Here is a 17666-nt window from a genome sequence, read left to right as displayed (position 1 = left end):
GATGTGATGCTATGTGTCGCTCTGGCAACGGGGCTGTTTGGAGTCCCGTTGCCAGGGCGACGCGTAGCGTCACATCCTGGCGACGCCGGTGCAACGCGGATTGCTGTCCCCTCGCGGCAGCGATCCTGTGACGACGCACGGATCCCCCGCCGCGGTTTGGCAGCCCGAATCCTTAAACAGGGGTACACAAAGTCCCATCAAGTTGCAGCTGACTTACGGCAAACCGGTAGAGTTTTCAAGGCAAGAAAGGAACAGTGGTGGCTTGCCGTTTCCTGCCGTTGAGTAGCAAGCCACACTGGACTTCCTTGTTGGTCCCCCACCCAATTTGGCAGCCCGAATCCTTAAACAGGGGTACACAAAGTCCCATCAAGTTGCAGCTGACTTACGGCAAACCGGTAGAGTTTTCAAGGCAAGAAAGGAACAGTGGTGGCTTGCCGTTTCCTGCCGTTGAGTAGCAAGCCACACTGGACTTCCTTGTTGGTCCCCCACCCAAGTACTAACCAGGGACGAGCCTGCTTATCTGGCAAGACCAGCCTAGCATGGGCCATCCCAACACGGGCTGTAGAATGCTAAGCGTCATGAATCACTTCAGAGACAAAAGCAAACGTACTTCAGTAGACTTTTGTTGGAATTATTTAATAGTTGAAATCATGCTTCTCCTTCTTCTTAAGTGGCTTAACGCAATCACCAAGAGAGAGCCAGAATGACGTTAGAATGTTCCCCTGGGACCAGGCAGTCCATGGCTTCAAATCCCTTCTCAGCCATGAAGCTTACTAGGTAACCTTGGGTCAGCCATTCCCTATCAGCATAAACTACCTTCCAGGGGTTGTCCCGAAGATAAGATGGAGAAGGAGAGAAACTTGATCTCTGAACTCTTTGGAGGAAGGTCAGGGTAAATGGGTAATTCCGGCAAACAGCCAAAGCATTCATTGCTGAGAAAGAATCAGGAAGTCTTCTATAAAAGTCTTGTATTATCAGTCTTTGAGAACTTTGTGAGAGTGTCAGGAAGGATGTAGAAGGGTGATCTGGTGGACACCTAGTGATTCCAAGAATCAAGTTGACAGGTCCTCTTAACTTCTCATTGGTTGCTTTTTTAAAAAAAACCCAAATCCCCAGGATCCTATCTTCATAAATATATCAGCTGTAACTACCCAGGAAAGTGATTTTGAAGTCATAATGGAAAGTTCACCTCCGCATGTTAAAGCACCATATAAAAGGCAAATTCATTGTTCGCCAATATCTCCTTTGCCTATAGAGCTCCAATGCTTTCATACTATTCAAGCTTTGCATTGATTGGTTATGAATAGGGTAAAGAAAGACCTTTAAGGGTATTATGTGTCACAGTCAAAATTAGTGAAACTGAGGGGCAGGCTTATTTCAAGAAATAATTAAAAGACCTCCGTCCTCCCAGGAGCCCATCAATGCTTCTGTCCCTCTTCCCCTCTCCCATGCTCGCGCACACACCATGGAAGCGGAAAACGGAAGCTTTCAGGTCAACCTCCCGTCAGATAGCTTTTCACGGGGAGCCAATTTTATTCTCTTTTTATGTCAGTCAGACTCTAATGGGAGGAAGAGTATGAAATAAATCCGGAAGGCTGGAGCGGGACGACGGGAAAACCACGGTTATATTGGCAATTAAGGGTCCCCCAGGAGGTTAATTAACCACATTAAGAGGCAACTGTTTCACAAAACGCTAAGCCAGTGTCATAAAAGGAACGCTTCCCTTCCAGACAACTTTGTGCCGAACTGTCAACAGTATGTTTGTTTTTGGCATGGTGGAACATACTGCCAAACAGGCAAAACGTTAATGCATTATTAACATCTGAGAATGGCCTATCAGGGCCTCTAATCTTTTGCACCTGCCGGTCTATAATTTGGCTTCTTCTAGTCTAGAAGATCCCAAAGCAGTCGGACACTAAATCATTCTCCCTGATTGCCCACTGGTTCACACAGCCTGCTGTGGCAGGGTTTTGCGTTTCTCTTCATCCTATTACTGCAAAATGCGAGGTACTGGTTTCCCTATTAGAGCAACATGAGTCAACCTCACTCAGCTAAAGCCTAAACGGTAATAAATTATTTCCTCGTCCATTCCTTCTCCATTAAAATATATGACACTTTTTTATTTTAAGGAGAACTCGGTCTGTTTTGTTCTGTTTGTGCGCCCAAGGCAGTAAAAAAGTTACAGGCCCCCAAACTTCTCATTAGCGCACACATTTCCACTCCAAGTTAATTTCAGTTGGCTGCTTTTCTTCGGCAGTGAAAATGGTACCATTAAGGCAAGATGGCGCAGATTTATTGAGCCGTGGGACGTAGCACAGCCCACTTTCCTCTCCTTCAGCCCCATCTGCACTTTGCTCGTCAGAAGCAGAAAGATCACTGAAGGATATTTTGGTTTAAGGGGGATTCAAAGTGAATTGGAGAGTTCTTCCTTAAATGAAACATTTGAAGAACTTCAAGGGAAGTGGGATGTTTTGGGGGAATGATAGAAGCGTTTCTTCAGGGATGCTGAATGACCATCTCGAGAATGTTAGCTGACTTTGATAAAACCAGAACGTGAAGTGAATTGAGAGGGCACTCAGCAGAGATGGATAACTAGGGTACTCTTCGAAAAATGCATTTAATGTGGCCAATTTATTTTTGTTGCTGATTTCGAAACTGTATGTGTGTTAAGTACCGTCAAGTTGCCTCCAACTTATGGTGACACTATGAATTAATGACCTCCAAAAAGTCCTCTCGTCTACAGCCTGGCTCAGGTCTTGCAAACTGAGGGCCGTGGCTTCCTTTACAGAGTCAATCTGTCTCATTTTGGGTCTCCCTAATTATTGCTATAAAATTGCCTTTCAGAGCAGATTTCTTCTCTCATCTTACCTCAAGAAAATGTTCTGCCTGCTGTTCTCGATCCAATTTTCTTGACGTCGTGGTTATGAGACCTGTAAGAAAGAAAAGAATGTTTGCATTTCAGTTAACTGTCAGACAAGTACAAGGTCTCCTATGGGTCGTATGAAGGAAAGCTGAAAAGGAAAAATTAAGTGGTACATGAATCATACACAGAGTTCTTGTTCTCCTTTAAACAATGACAGCAGTAAGATGTAAAAGGTCTTGCAGTTATCCACTGCAGTGGGGGGGAGATAAAGCCCCCACCATTAAGGTTTCCAGTCCTCACATCTCAGTGGGGGCTCCCCCAACTTTTGAGGCTTCTGCCTGCCACTGACCAGCTGGCCAGTGGGAGAAACCCCACCCCCAAACAGCCATGTCCCTGACGTGATGACATCAAGTGATGTCATCACATCGGTGATGCTGTGGGGAATGCTCTGTTTTGAGGGCAAAACTCTGTGGTAAATTTGCCCTCAAACCATAGAGTTTTGTCCTCAAAACAGTGTTGCTGCGTGATGTCATCACAACAGGATGTCGTGCGACGTCCCCTCGCCCCCAGGAACGCCCCCCAACACCCCCCCCCGCTGGTGACAAGGTAGGACCTGGCAACCTTACCTAACATAAAAAAAGCAAAATTATATGTGATTTGTACAGTTAAAATGCATTTGGATGCAATCTTCCAATAGGGATTACATCAGAATGTGGGGAGCGAGGTCCCAGTCCATTACATGAAGTTAACCACTTGCTCCAATGTAACTCCAAAGGCCAAACTTCCTAACTGTAAGAGTGGTTGAGCAGTGGAACAGACTGCCTCGGGAGGTGGTGGATGCTCCTTCGCTGGATGTTTTCAAGTGGAGGCTAGACGACCACCTTTCGGGTATGTTGTAGGCAGGGGTCGTTTCGTAGAAAAAGAGCTAGGGGAACTCATTAGCATAACTCATTAGCATATGCCACACCCCCTGACATCACTGGAAGTATGTCATGAGGCCACACCCCCTGAATGCGCTCGCCCGCTTCGGGAGAGGGGATCAAAGTGTAATACAAGCCTCCTCCGAGACTTGATCACACCAATCTCAACTCTCTCTTGGGTCTTGATGCCTGCCAGTCATTCCCCCTGCCTGGGGGAAGCCGCGTTGGACCAAAATACAGTCCAAACTGCTGTAAGGAACCTGAGCACTTACAGGGTGCATCAAATCGCCATTTTACCCCGACCGGAAGCAGGGGGCGGGGCTTTGTCGTTTCCCCCGCCCCCCGCACCTCACCCGGGGGAACTGCGATCCCCCGCAATGACCCCTGGTTGTAGGGCTATCTTTCAGCTATACTCCTGCAGAGTGCAGGAGGTTGGACTAGATGACCTGCAAGATCCCTTCCAACTCTAACATTCTATGATTCTATGATCTGTGTTTCCACAGAACACACTACAGAAGTCTTGCTCAGTAGATCCAAGGCTGGCTTGGAGAGCCCATGAGTATTGCCTTTTGTTCCTTGGTATAGTTACAGGTGGGATGTACGTTAAGATGCCCACCAGGTACTCTGCTCCTTCGCTTGGATTTTGTAGCCCAAATACAAAGGAAAGACAATTATGACCTGTACATTTAAAGAATAAATAAATCTTGATATCTTTTCCTTTAACGACTGTCCTTCTACTAATGCATGGCCTCAGTGCAGTCCTTAAACAAAGAACCTAATACGCTAAAGAGAGTCTCCTTGATTTGTAGTCCTGACTGACTCATTAAAGCAATTTTAACTTTCATTTTTCCTTTAACTGCAATTAGAGAGGTCAAACCAAAGCATGCTTCTGTCTTTCACAACACGTTGCGATGAGCAGAAAAATCTACTACTTTCTGTCTTAACTGCTGGCAGTGAGTGGCATCCAAAGACTTGGTTTCTTCCTTAATTGGGGGTGTATCTTAACTTTCTGCCACATTCAGAGTTTACATTTTCAGGTGTACACTTTAAAAACATCAATTGTGGTCCAGGCATAACGCCAAAAGCACTTGCTACATGAACAAGTCCTGGGTTAGGGTTGCCAACCTCAAGGTGGGGCCTGAAGACCTCCCAGAATTCCTCCCTTGGAGGAAATGGCTGCTTTGGAGGATGGACTCTGCCACATTCTAAAACCCCCCTCCAGGTTCTTGCTGCCTTCTACGGAGCCATCAAGGTCAATATTGTCTACTTTGACCAACAGTGGTTCTCCGGGGTCTTAGGCTGAGGTCTTTCACATCACCTACTAGAAGATCCTCTTCATGGGAGATGACAGAGACTGGAGCTAAGAGCCAGTTTGGTGCAGTGGTTAAGAGCACGGACTCTAATCTGGGAGAACTGGGTTTGATTCCCCACTCCTCCACATGCAGCTGCTGGTGTGGCCTTGGGTCAGTCATAAATTCTTTCAGAGCTGTTATCTCATGGGTAGTTCTCAAGAATGCTCTCTCAGCCCCACCTACCTGACAGGGTGTCTGTTGTGGGGAGGGGAAGGAGATTGTAAGCCATTCTGAGACTCCAAGTAAAGGGCGGGGTATAAATCCAATCTCCTCCTCCTCCTCCTCCTCCTCCTGCACGGAAAGCAGATAATCTGCCACTGAACCACTGTGCTTCACTAATAAGAGTCTGTCCCTCCCTTACTCCCCTGATTTGTTCAGACTCAACCGGCAACTTCTGATTTCATACAAATCGTGGCCTACCATTTCTGTTCATCATGGATTACAATCTCTGCTGGAGGATGCTCCTTCCCTTTTACAGGCCTTGGATCCTTGCAAACACAATCCACTCCCCAGGCTGAAGAATCTACTGTTCCCAATGAAGACAGAAACCCAAGGACTACCCCCCACAACAAACCTCGATGCCACCTCCGTCCATCGTCTCCAGATAAAGGATCTCAGAGGTTTGAAGAAGAAGAAGAAGAAGAAGAAGAAGAAGAAGAAGAAGAAGAGATTCACTCAGAGTCTTACAACCTCCTTTCCCTTCCCCTCCCCACCACAAACACCCTGTGAGGTAGGTGAGGCTGAGAGAGCTCTGATAGAACTGCTCATGAGAGAACAGCTCTGATAGAACTATGGCTTGCCCAAAGTCATCTGGCAGCTGCAAGTGGAGGAGTGGAGAATCAAACCCCACTTCTCCCTTATTAGAGTTCGTGCACTTAACCAGTACACCAAAGTGGGAAGATTACAAGAGGGGGGCAGGGAGTGGGAGTGCCGGCAGAGAGTGCCCTTACCTCTGGCCTTACTCCTCCTCCTATAATTCCCCCCTGAAGTAGGACTCCCAAGTCTGATTTCCTTTCACATGTCTGGCGAAGCGAACTGTGACTCACCAAAGTTCGTATATAATTAAATGTTGTTAATCTTTAAAGACCTGTCACAGGACATGTTTAATTTCACTTTCCCAGACACCTGTCTGAGAAGGTGCAGACCTGCTAATTCACATATGCAAGCTGTTGTCTGATGACACTGTCAATCCAACGTGAGTCCATGCTGCCAAACCTACTATCCATTGTACAGCACTTCTAACTTCAGGGTTGGAGTCTATGACCTTCAGTCGGTCAACTTAATATAATAATAACATATTTCTATCTCACTCTTCCTCCAGGGAACTGCTCAACACAGAATACACGGTTCTCCCCACCTCATTTTTACCTTCACAACGACCCTCTGGGGTGGGTTAAGCTGGGAAATAGGCCAAGGTCAACCAGGGTGTTTCATGGCCGAGTGGGCATTTGAACCTGGGCCCTCCTCTGACACCCCAGCTAAGGGTTCCCTAACATGGTGCCTGGGGGCGCCGTGGCACCTGCGGACACCATTCCTGGATGGGGCTGGGTTAGGTGGAGCTTCTGATCACCCATTGGAAGGCTTGTGAAAGGGCCACTGCAGATCTGATTGGTAGTGTACATTTTAAAAAAACTTGCTTTGGCAGCAGCTTCCACCACAGCTTGAGGATCTGCACCGTATGACTGTAGATAAGCTGTGCGTATGCACAAAAAAAACTGTTTACACAGCACATTCATTTAAAAAGAGCCTCTACTTGAAATGCTGCAGAGTTTCTATTAGAGTTATGCATGACCTACAGATTTTTGTGGTTGTCTCCGCCTCTTGTGGCAGCCATTTTGTAGTTGACTCCGCCTCCCGTGGCAGCCGTTTTGTGGCTGTGCCCATCACCCAGCATCAGAATTCCAAAGGTGCCCGCAGGCTCCAAAAAGGTTGGGGACCCCTGCCTCAGTTATGATTCGATATAGCTTCAGATTGCTCATTCAACTAAAAATCAGTTGATAGCGTTACACGTTACTCAGTTCTGTTCTTTTTAAAAAAACGATAAACAGCATTTCCTTCTTGTTTAAAGGAGACTCGTGATCAAAACCTGAAAAAAAGTCTCCTCTAGCCTAATACATCAGAAGTCTTTTCAGCTCCACATGCAAGAGTCTCTAGTCTTCCTGACAGCAGGCATGTGGAAAGGAGCCACAATAATACAGAGCAATTTTATTACCTACTGCGAATAAGATGTCTTTTAAACACTAACAGCGTATTCATCTAGCTGGCACAGTGAATTAGAGATTGATATAATGAAACACTAAAAAAAATAAATCACAGAAAATAACTTAAATGTGACTTGGAGATATAAATAAACATATCATTTAATATAATTACCCCTGTAAGCCTGCAGTGTGAAACAGGATGTATTTTTATCTGGGATGAATGGGAATTTGTTAAATATGAAATAATAATAATAATAATTCCAAGGCCAAATGTGCAATTATTTTTAAAACTTGCATTTTTATTCCTTTGTTGTTACTGCTGACAGGACAATGTGAGGGAAATGACCTCTCTCTGAGATAAACGAAAACAGAAATAATGTGGCTTGTTAAAAGGTAGAGTGCTTTCTGTGAAGAGTTTTTATTTTTAAAGGGATTGTTAAACTAGGATAATTATGTTCCATGTATTTCTTCCATACATCCCCCCCCCCCCATCAGATAAGCAGTTTGGCTTTATGGCCAAGATTCTGGTCTAAAACAGGACCTTCTTCGGCCAGAATGATATTTATTTCTAAATTTGGCTGGATTTAACAAAAAACAAAAACAAAACCCTTTTGCAGATTTTATTCTGCAGTGACTCTCATTGGTAACATCAGTTACTTGGTTCTCATAAAGTAACTTGTAAAATGTAAAAGCTATGAGAGAAATGAAAGTTTATACATACATAGACACCCGCACGCACACACACACACACACAAGCAGGGGACTCACAATCAGTGTTCCCTCTAAGCTGAGTTAGTGTGAGCTAGCTCACAGTTTTTTAGCCTCCAGCTCACACATTTTAGTCTTAGCTCAGGAAGGAGGGCTCTAGAGCAAACTAATGTATGCAGCAGCCAAATCGCTCGCTCACAACTTTAATGCCAGTAGCTCACAAAGTGGAATTTTTGCTCACAAGACTCCCCAGCTGAGAGGGAACATTGCTCACAATGACTTGCGGGGGCACATAATTCCCCCCTGTATCCCTCTCCCCACACTATTTCCTCTTTCTCTCCCCCAGGCAGTCCTCATATCTTGTCTGAAACTCTAACCATTATAACACACGGCTGAACAGTAGTGAGCAGCCAGGCCTGCCAATCGTTGCTGCTGTGCCTGGCCCCAGCCCCCTCAAAGGCCAAAAAAGCCCCGGAAAGCCCCCCCCCCCACTGCCTTCTGCTTAAAGAGCCCAAGTTTGAAAACTGGCAATATTGCTGTGGCAGAGATCTCAAAGGGCATTCATTTCTTAAAGATTCAAGTACTGCTTCTATACTGGGGGGGGCGGGGGGGGAGAGGCAGGCACAGGTTCAGTTCAGAAAGAACACCAAACCATGGTTTTTGTGTGATATACATAATGAGCCTCAAGGTCATATGCTCTCTTGGCTCTAGTTACCTGCCTCCCTTTTTGGTACGTGCCCACAAGTAGAACTGGAAACCATGGTAAAACTACGGCTCACTCGCATGACACTGAGCCCATGTTGTGGCTTTATGTCTCTGCTGGCTCACTGCCCTCAGGATCCAGGAGTTTAGCATTCCAAGTCATTAGCCTCAAGTTAGCTGCAGTGTTGGCGACTGTTTGCCTGAGCAATTCAGCTTTGGTCTATTCCAGTCAATGCTTTTATGGACCTATTGAGAGCCGAAGAGAGCATAAAAGACCTTATTTACAGTTTTTGTAACACATATCCAACAACTGAACTGCCAGCAAAGGCTGAAGATATATTTGTTCCTCCCCAAAGAACACTAAAAACGAAACGGCACAAGCTCTTTATTTTTCTAATGCAACCAAGTGCCTTGCAGTGAATATATTAAGATCGTGTATAAATCAAACATCACTATATAATTGCGCCTCCCAGATGTACTGTACCAAGCAGAAGGTCTTTTTATGCTAGACTCGTAACGAGGGGGAGATAAGTGAGTGGCAAATGACTCTATCTTGGATGATGGGTTATGCAGGGGAAAACCAATCCGGTTAAAAGTTGAGGGACCGAGTACCTGGGGCACAGGTGACCAACCATGTGCTACAAGCGGTGTGAGCTAGCTCACAATTCTTTAGCCTCCAGCTCATGCATTTTTGTCTTAGCTCAGGAAGGATGGCTCCAGAGGAAACTAATTTACGCAGTAGCCAAATCGCTTACTCACACCTTTAATGCCAGTAGCTCACAAAGTAGAATTTTTGCTCACAAGACTCCACAGCTTAGAGGGAGCAAGGGCTGCCAAGTCCCCCCGGGGGCCGGGAAAACCCCACTCCAGAGGCCCGTTCCCCACCGCCGGTGGATCAGGCCCCGGGGGGAAATTGGCTACAAGAAGCCAGGATGGTGTCACAGGTGGGCAGAATCTGAAGCATCGGTGGGCCTGAACTCAGGGCTGCCCTCCTGCTTGCCTGTTCGACATCATGCTGGTTTCTGTTCCCCACCAAAGAAATTACGCGATGTACCCATGGAGTGAAAATGGGGAAAAGTTGGACGGGGTGTTGGAACAAAGTGGAACAAAAGTGTGACAAAGGGGAGGTTTTAGCTAAGCTTTCACAGAAGCATAACTCCTTGTGGACTACCCCACAATGTGCTTGTCAGGCTCTGTTCCTATTTAGTTTTGGGTGAGGTGAAGAGAACATAAGAGATACATTGTTGGATTAGACGGACGGTCCTTCTCGTCCAGCACTTGGTTTCACAAAGTGGCCAACCGGTTGTCCCAAAGGGCTGACAAACTGGACAGAGAGGCCAAGACCTCCCCGAACTCTCTAGTAATTTTGTTACAGTAATGCTAAGAGGCTGGAGAAAAGGAAAACGAAGGCTGCAATCATATGCACAATTAGACCCGACATAGGTGCAAATGCCAGGCAGATTTAAAGGGTGCGATCAGACAACAACATCTGGGAAGCGCCCTGCAGCTGTAGGCAACCTGTTCTGCTCCACCGCAGAAGTGGAGTTAAAAGACACTGGGGAAAATCCAGTACTAAACGGGTTGCGACGGGCCACGGACGGACTTTCCCATGTCTGATCGCTCCATTGCTCTCTCATGGTGTCGGGATGGTCTGCTCAGGCCACCCCGACTCCGTGCTGTTGTTCCCCCCCCATTCACAGTATGCGCATCATCGCAAACTCCATAGGGAGCCCTCGGGGCGGATCAGAAACAAATGGCAAAAAACCCCAAACCCCCGACTCACCCGTGGTTGCGTTTGATCATGCAGTGGTGGGCTGCCCCCGCAGCTTCCAAGGACTGTGTGATCACGCAACTGTGGGTCAAATTCCTCCAGAGGAAAAAGCCTCACTTCCCCCCCGCCCCCCGCTTTATCTCGCCGCTTTATCTCGCATGTGTTACCACGACCTGAGTTAGGCTCATGACAAAAGTGAGACCTGAGCCAGGATAATGGCGCCTTCTAAATAGAGAATCTGACTGTTTGGGAGGAGATATTTTTGCCAGTTGCAGAATAATTTTAAAAACTAGGTGTATAAAACCGAGATATTTTTGCCAGTTGCAGAATAATTTAAAAAAACTAGGTGTAGGGAGCAAAGATCACTCCCAACAGTAACCGTCTTAAAGGCTAATAGGGTGCAGAAGTACAGAAACACCAAACGGAGGTAGTCGGATGGAACTGTTAGATAATCTTTTCTGATCACTTGAGACGTGGCAGATGTTTACAATTAAAGCCCTGTGAAAAACAGAGTGATAAAATGCAGATGATAGCAAGTAAATCTGCATACTTCACAGTAGGTTGTCTGATGCTCACCACATCCGTATACAGTGGAATCAGCTGCCCTAGGGGGGTGGTGAGCTCCCCCTCCCTGGCAGTCTTTGAGCAGCGGCTGGACAAACCCTTGTCGGGGGGGGTGGAGTAGATTGCCTCTATGGACCCTTCCAACTCTGTGATTCTAGGATTCTACATCCTGGAGAAGGGAGTGAAAAGCCACCCAAGGAGGTCATGAAGGCTCCCTCTCTCCCTGGCTTTCTGCCAACAATGAAAAACTGAGGAAAGTTTGGTCCAGTGCATGCACACGAAAGTTTATACCCAGAATTAAACTTTATTGGTCTTAAAGGTGCCACCGGACTCAAACTTTGTTCTGTTATGTCAGACCAACAATGGCCACGCACCTGAATCTGTAAAAACCTGAATAATTCAAGAAGACTTTTCGGCACAGATAATACATTCGGCACTATATAAAATCGTTCACAAATTTACTTGGATAAGTGATTAGGGACTGCAGTCGATACTGTTATGTATCGCTTATTATAAGTAGGATCTTATTATTTAATTTTTACACTGCTTGATGTGTCATGGTAGTACTTATGTGATGGTTCAGGTCTTTCTGGCTGGTTCCGGACTTCTGCAGTCTCAATGCATTGTTTATTTAATGTCTGATCATGTTACTGTCTCACTATATGTGATCTGCCTTGAGTCCCTGTGAGGAAAGTGGACTATAAATAATATAATTAAATTTAAAAAAATAATTTTCTGCATGCAGAATGACTTCCTGGCAAATTCTACATGTCGGGACTCAGACCAATGACAGATCCAAAATGTGGGCGCTAAGACAGGTCACAAAGAGGTTATGTAGAGAGTGAATAAAATGTGGAACTTGCTGCCAGATGGTGTAGTGATGGCCACAGGAGTAAACAGCTTGAAAAGGGGGTTAGATAGATTCATGGAGGATAAGTCTATCAGTGGCTAAGAGGAACCTCTACATTCAAAGGCACCAAACCTCTGAATGCCACAGCCAGAAAACAGCATCGGGGAAGGCCTCGGCCTCCATGCCCTGTGGTTGGCTGTCCAGGGGAACTGGTTGGCCACTATGTGAGACAGGGTGCTGGACTAGATGGACCACTGGTTTGATCCAACATGGCTCCTCTTATGTCCTTATACACAAAAGAAGAAAAACTTCACCATATTTGCCATTACACTGGTGTGGCCAAAACAGAGACATAAAAGGACAGGCATACCAAAAAAAGACATTTTAAAGCCACAATGCAGATCTAGACAATACTCTCTCTCCCATATAAAAAGTTCCCTAGCTCACATCAGGTGCAGGAAGCGCTTAGATCATTGCTACGGGTTGCCTTGACAGGACTGGGATGTGACCGCAGCACAGAACAGCTATTCTGTTGACGGAACTTCCCCGCTTGGCAGAGGGAAATCACTGGAATGGGGCGCCTATCTACAGCGAGGGCTCCATTCATTTCTGAGCCACGCATGACAAATGAGCGGCTCCCAAACGAAAGCGGTCCAACCGACTCCAGCCAACGGCACCACTCAACAATGGGATGGTTCCTCAAAGCGGCAGTCTGCTCTCCCAGCAGAAGTTTATTTCTGCTCCACAGCTAAAGAGGTTTCAAAATGTCCCCATTTGGAGACAAATGAAAACATAGATCAGCATAAAACAAAATTTGTGTCCTTTTTGTCTGCCTCTTTAGACAAAATTCAGTGTCTCCTAAACAGCTAATTGTTAATATGGAGCCTCCGCATGGATTTTAACAACTGTGTCACTCTCTCGTTTTTCAGCGAAAATTACGGTATTCTAGTCTGCTTGTAATTAGCATGTAATTAGTACTTGCAGCAGCAGCTATAAATACTTATCTAACTGCTGGCTAGTTTGGTATCCAGCGCACATGATCATTATACAATTTTCTTCAATTTTTCCACGCATAAATGCCAGGGGAAACTGGGTAAAACTTGGGAAGCCTCTGGGTATAATTTATGCTAATTGGTTTGGCCCTTTAGCAGAAAGCCAACTCGTGCCATGTTAACAGGGTGGGGAAGTGGAAGCCGTGGCACTCGGGAAGGCACGGGGGCAGAAAAACAAGCTGTATGACAATCGGGTATTCTGCACTTTGGAGGAACTGCAAAACCATTGTTCTGTTTGGGTGATTCCATATTAATATGGGAGAAGATATGCAGAGAGTATCCCGTCTTTTCTTTCGCAAAACATATGCGCAGGTCACCACGGGGCAATGCCTTGGAATTCTCTTTTATCAAGCGCCGGGGAGGGGGTGGAGTATTCAGCCCCTGGGAAGCAACAGCTGCAAGATTTGGTTCAGAATCTAGACGCTAAAAACAGAAGATTTTTTTGTGGAACAGCTGTCAAATAGGAACGTGCCTGTTTTCTCCTCTCCCAGTTGCGGTGGGCTGGATTCACTCAGTACGCCAAGTGGAAGAGATTGGGACTAGATCTTAGTTCAGCATCGAAACTACGGTTTCTGGTCTCCCCTCCCCTCTCCGTGCATCTGCTCGTTTCTTCCACTTTGTAAGCCTTCTGATCCCTATAAGTCATTGCACAGGAGAAGCAAAGCAATGGCTGGATTGGTTATTTGTCAATTGAGACATCCCACCAAATCACAGCACAAACCATAGTTTACAAAACAACTTCAACCCCCAGTTTCTAATTCCAGCTTGCTGGCTGATTGCTTATCTCAGAGGTTCTCAACATGGTGCCTGCCAACACTTTTCTTGGGGATCACCAAGTGTTTTTAGAAAGTGAGTGGGGCCAGGCGGGCCTCTTGCCCAGCAGGGCTTCTGATTGGCCGTGGAAGATCTGATCAGCTACGCAGGTTAAAATGATAGTTTCAGTGGCAGCCGCTACTACAGTGGCTGCGGTCAGCCGGGGCATTTGCCGCGCTGACGATATGGATGGTAGGCGGATTTTCCGGGCACGATCACACCGCAACATCTGGGAAGCGTAGAGCTCCCGTGGCTAACCCGAGGCTTCCTGCCGAAGATGTGGTGTAAAAAACTAGTACCTCCGAGGTACTAGTTTCTGAAAACCGCAGGGCAAGGGTGGGTGCCTGATCGCGTTTCCACTGGAATCCCGTGGCATCTGGCACCCACCGATGTTCGTTGCAAACAAGGGGTTTTTTTTGTCTCCCAAGTCTCCAAAAGCGCCCGACAGCGCATGCGCACAAAGAGCAACTGCTAGTGTGATCGCACGGCGTGGCTTCTTTGAGTTCAAGAGAGGGCCATGGGAGGATGCAATGGGGGTAAGCGGCAGAGGCCAGGCTGAGAGCGGGCCGCGTGTCCCAGGGAGGGAGGGAGGGAGGGCTGCTGGCGGGGAGGGGGGATCTGGTGGGTTAATCTCCCCCTCCCCTCCTTGCAAGCTGAACACGGACCCCACCCGGAGAGGGCCGCGCGAGACCCTCCCAGAGGCCGTGGCTCTTTCCTTTCCCTTTCTCATCGGCCCGGTTGCTCTCAGTGGAGGTGCAGGATACTCGTGTGATCGGCATCTCCCCCCTGACCACGGGACCTCAACCGGGATATGTGATCGGGCGGCTGCGCGTTATTTTCCTCTGGGGCAAACAGCCACGCTCCCCCCCCCCGCATTTTCCGGCCCGTGTGACTGCCGCCAGTGTTTGTTTTATTCTCCCTCACCTGTCTTTTCCCAGTGTATTTTAGAATTACCCTTCTCCTCTGCATTTGGGCTTCCCCTGGTATTGGGCTTCACCTCCTGCAGAAGCCATTTTGTGGTTGGCTCCGCCTCCCATGGTAGCCATTTTGTGGTTGCACTCACACCCCTGCATCAGAATTCCAAAGGTTCCCACAAGCTCAGACAGGTTGGGGGACCCTGGTTTACATAATTGGATCTTCTGTTAAAACATAATGAAACTTCCTCAACCAAGGTTTTGACAAGGTGTCTGATTGGTTCTCTGGTCTCCAAAACAAGTACCCCTGAAAAATTATATAGTATCCAAACACCTCCAAAGGGAGGGTTATGGAATTTGGGTCAAAACAACAGTGTCAGGTGGGGAACATATTTCTTTCATCCTATGCTGCTTTACTGACCTCAACAACTTCTCCTTACCTAAGAGTTAATAGTTGCCATCACCACCCAACCACAGGACACAAGAAGAAGAAAAGAAGAGTTGGTTTTTATACCCCACTCTTCACTACCTGAAGGAGCCTCGGAGCAGCGTTACAATCACCTTCCCTTCCTCTCGCCACAACAGACACCCTGCGAAGTAGGTGGAGCCAAGAGAGCTCTGAGAGAACTGGTCTTGATAGAACAGCTCTGAGAGAACTGTGACTGACCCAAGGTCACCCAGCTGGCTTCACGTGGAGGAGTGGGGAATCATACTCAGTTTTCCAGATTAGAGTCCGCTGCTCTTAATCACTACAGTAAGATGGTAGGCAGCTTTTTCTTAATCACTACACTAAGATGGTAGGTAGATTTTGGAAACGAAGCAGGATCGGTCTTCGTTAGTTCTTGGATGGGAGACTTCCAAGGAACTCTGGGGTCACTACATAGAGGCAGGCAATAAGTCAGCCATGAGTTGATGGCACCAAGTGTCTGACCAGGTGGTTTTCCAAAACATTTCATTTAGTACAGTCCAAGATCAGCCAACATAAGGGGTGGCTTTCAAAAGAAGAAGAAGAGAAGAAGAGATTGGATTTATGCCCCACCCTTCACGCGGAGTCTCAGAGCAGTTTACAATCTCCTTCCCTTCCTCTCCCCACAACAGACACCCTGTGAGGTAGGTGGGGCTGAAAGGGCTCTTTTGAGAACTGCTCTCAAGAGAACAACTCAGAGAGAACTTGTGACTGACCCAAGGTCACACCAGAAGCTGCATGTGAAGGAACGGGGAATCAAACCCAGTCTTCCCTGATTGGAGTCCGCGCTCTTAACCACTACACCAAAGCAAGACTGGGAACAAACTTGTGGAGAATGCGTCCATCAACAGCTTATGGGCCAGGATAATTGGGATGAGGCTTGCCCATAGAGGCAGTAGAGCTTTATTCTTTCCTGGTTGAAAACACCCCACTGCTGGAAGGAGGACTCTGAACTTTGATGAACCTTGGGCTGATCCAGCAGAGCTCTTTATAAATCTGGGTGAGTAAAGCTGAGAAGTTCTTGTGGGTTTTTTTATAAACAAAAGAGCTCAGTGGTGCCACTATGACAAGAGATATATCAACAGTTGCGTAAGTAGCCTAAGTAATTTCTGCCCTGTCTAGATATCCGTACTACGGATACAGCTATTCTGAAGCAAAGCGGCACACTCAGAGTGTACATTTGCATGTCAATAACCAGCGGAGGCGACCTCCTGGAGGTAGTTTCCTAGCAGAATAGCCGGCGGAGTGCTGGGAAGGAGCTGAAAAGATTTCAGCAGGCTTTCTTTTTGCTGCTTTCCCTCTAAGTAATGAGCAGTTTTTTTGCACAGTGGTCAAATTGATCCCATTTCCCATGTCTAAAGTCTTTCCCCCATGCAGTTCCCAGCTATCATGTGCAAACCTCGAATGAGAAATGAAATCGCAACCACGTGTGCTCCGCTGGGGGGCTCTGTCAGGCAGGCACTGAAATGAGAATTATGTTTTTGCCTGCATGAAGTAATGGCTGTTAGTCACACACCCAGCATTAACACACACACATGGTTTACTTGACATTAATTTGTAAAGGAAGTGTTAAACTAATTTCTTTTTAAATCTAATTCTGTTTTCTCCTGACTGCCAAGTCCATCTACAGGTTACTGACAACCAGAACCACAAATGCTCTGATTTTAATCTAATGTTGTGTTAATTGAACTATCTCCTCTTCAGTTGTTGAACAAGGCTATTCGCTGTAGTGGAGGGGGTGTGCGTGAGGGGCTGTAAAGTCATAGCTGACTTATGGTGACCCCGTAGGGTTTTCAAGGCAAGTGATATTCAGAGGTGGCTTGCCATTGCCTTCCTTTGTAAAGTGACCCCGGAATTCCTTCATGGTCTCCCATCCAAATACTAACCAGGGGCGACCCTAAAGACTAATAAAATTTGTGGTAGGGTATGAGCTTTCATGAGTCACTGCTTACTTCTTCAGATATAGCTAGAATGGGAGTCCATCTGTTTTATATATTGGAAAGTGGAGTGATTTCAGATACCAAATAGCAATAGCAGGTGTGATTGGATTAGGTGTGATGTGCAGAAGGTAGTACGCGTACGGAAATCAGCGCTGGTAATGAGACAGGAAACCTAGGTCTTGATTCAGTGCAGGCGGACGCATTGTCTTGAGCGTCATTATCAGTTACAATTCAGCCGTCTCTCTTTCTGATCTCCCTTTGAAATTCCTTCATAAGAGAACTGCTACTTTTAGGTCAGTAGCTGAATGTCCTGGAAGGTTAAAATGTTTTTTAATGTTCTGGTTCCCAATGTCAGACTTATGTCCATGAATTCTTTGTCTAAGGGACCGGCCTGTTTGTCCTATGTAGAGGGTGGAAGGGCATTGTTGACATGTGATACCATAAATCACATTAGAGGACTATGAACCTGAGATGGTATGGCTGATGCTGCTGGGTCCACTGATGGTGTTACTAGGATCCAGGGCTCTTTTTGTAGAAAAAGCTCAGCAGG

At 46.6% G+C, this 17666-nt stretch overlaps 1 protein-coding gene across 1 annotated transcript in view; it reads right to left on the bottom strand.

Annotated features, from left to right (window-relative positions):
• Nucleotides 1-17666, bottom strand: part of FAT3 (FAT atypical cadherin 3) — a gene marked incomplete at its 5' end in the record, with an annotated part of 357302 nt that overhangs the window by 203189 nt on the left and 136447 nt on the right. The window contains one exon of the mRNA XM_015416224.1: nt 2869-2930. Coding sequence (XP_015271710.1) covers nt 2869-2930 — 62 coding nt within the window. The remainder of the gene's footprint in view (nt 1-2868; nt 2931-17666) is intronic.

The sequence above is a fragment of the Gekko japonicus genome, unplaced genomic scaffold (genome assembly GCF_001447785.1).
Source record: "Gekko japonicus isolate JY-2015 unplaced genomic scaffold, Gekko_japonicus_V1.1 scaffold568, whole genome shotgun sequence".
NCBI lineage: Eukaryota > Metazoa > Chordata > Lepidosauria > Squamata > Gekkonidae > Gekko > Gekko japonicus.
This window is presented reverse-complemented; position numbering and strand designations above follow the sequence as displayed.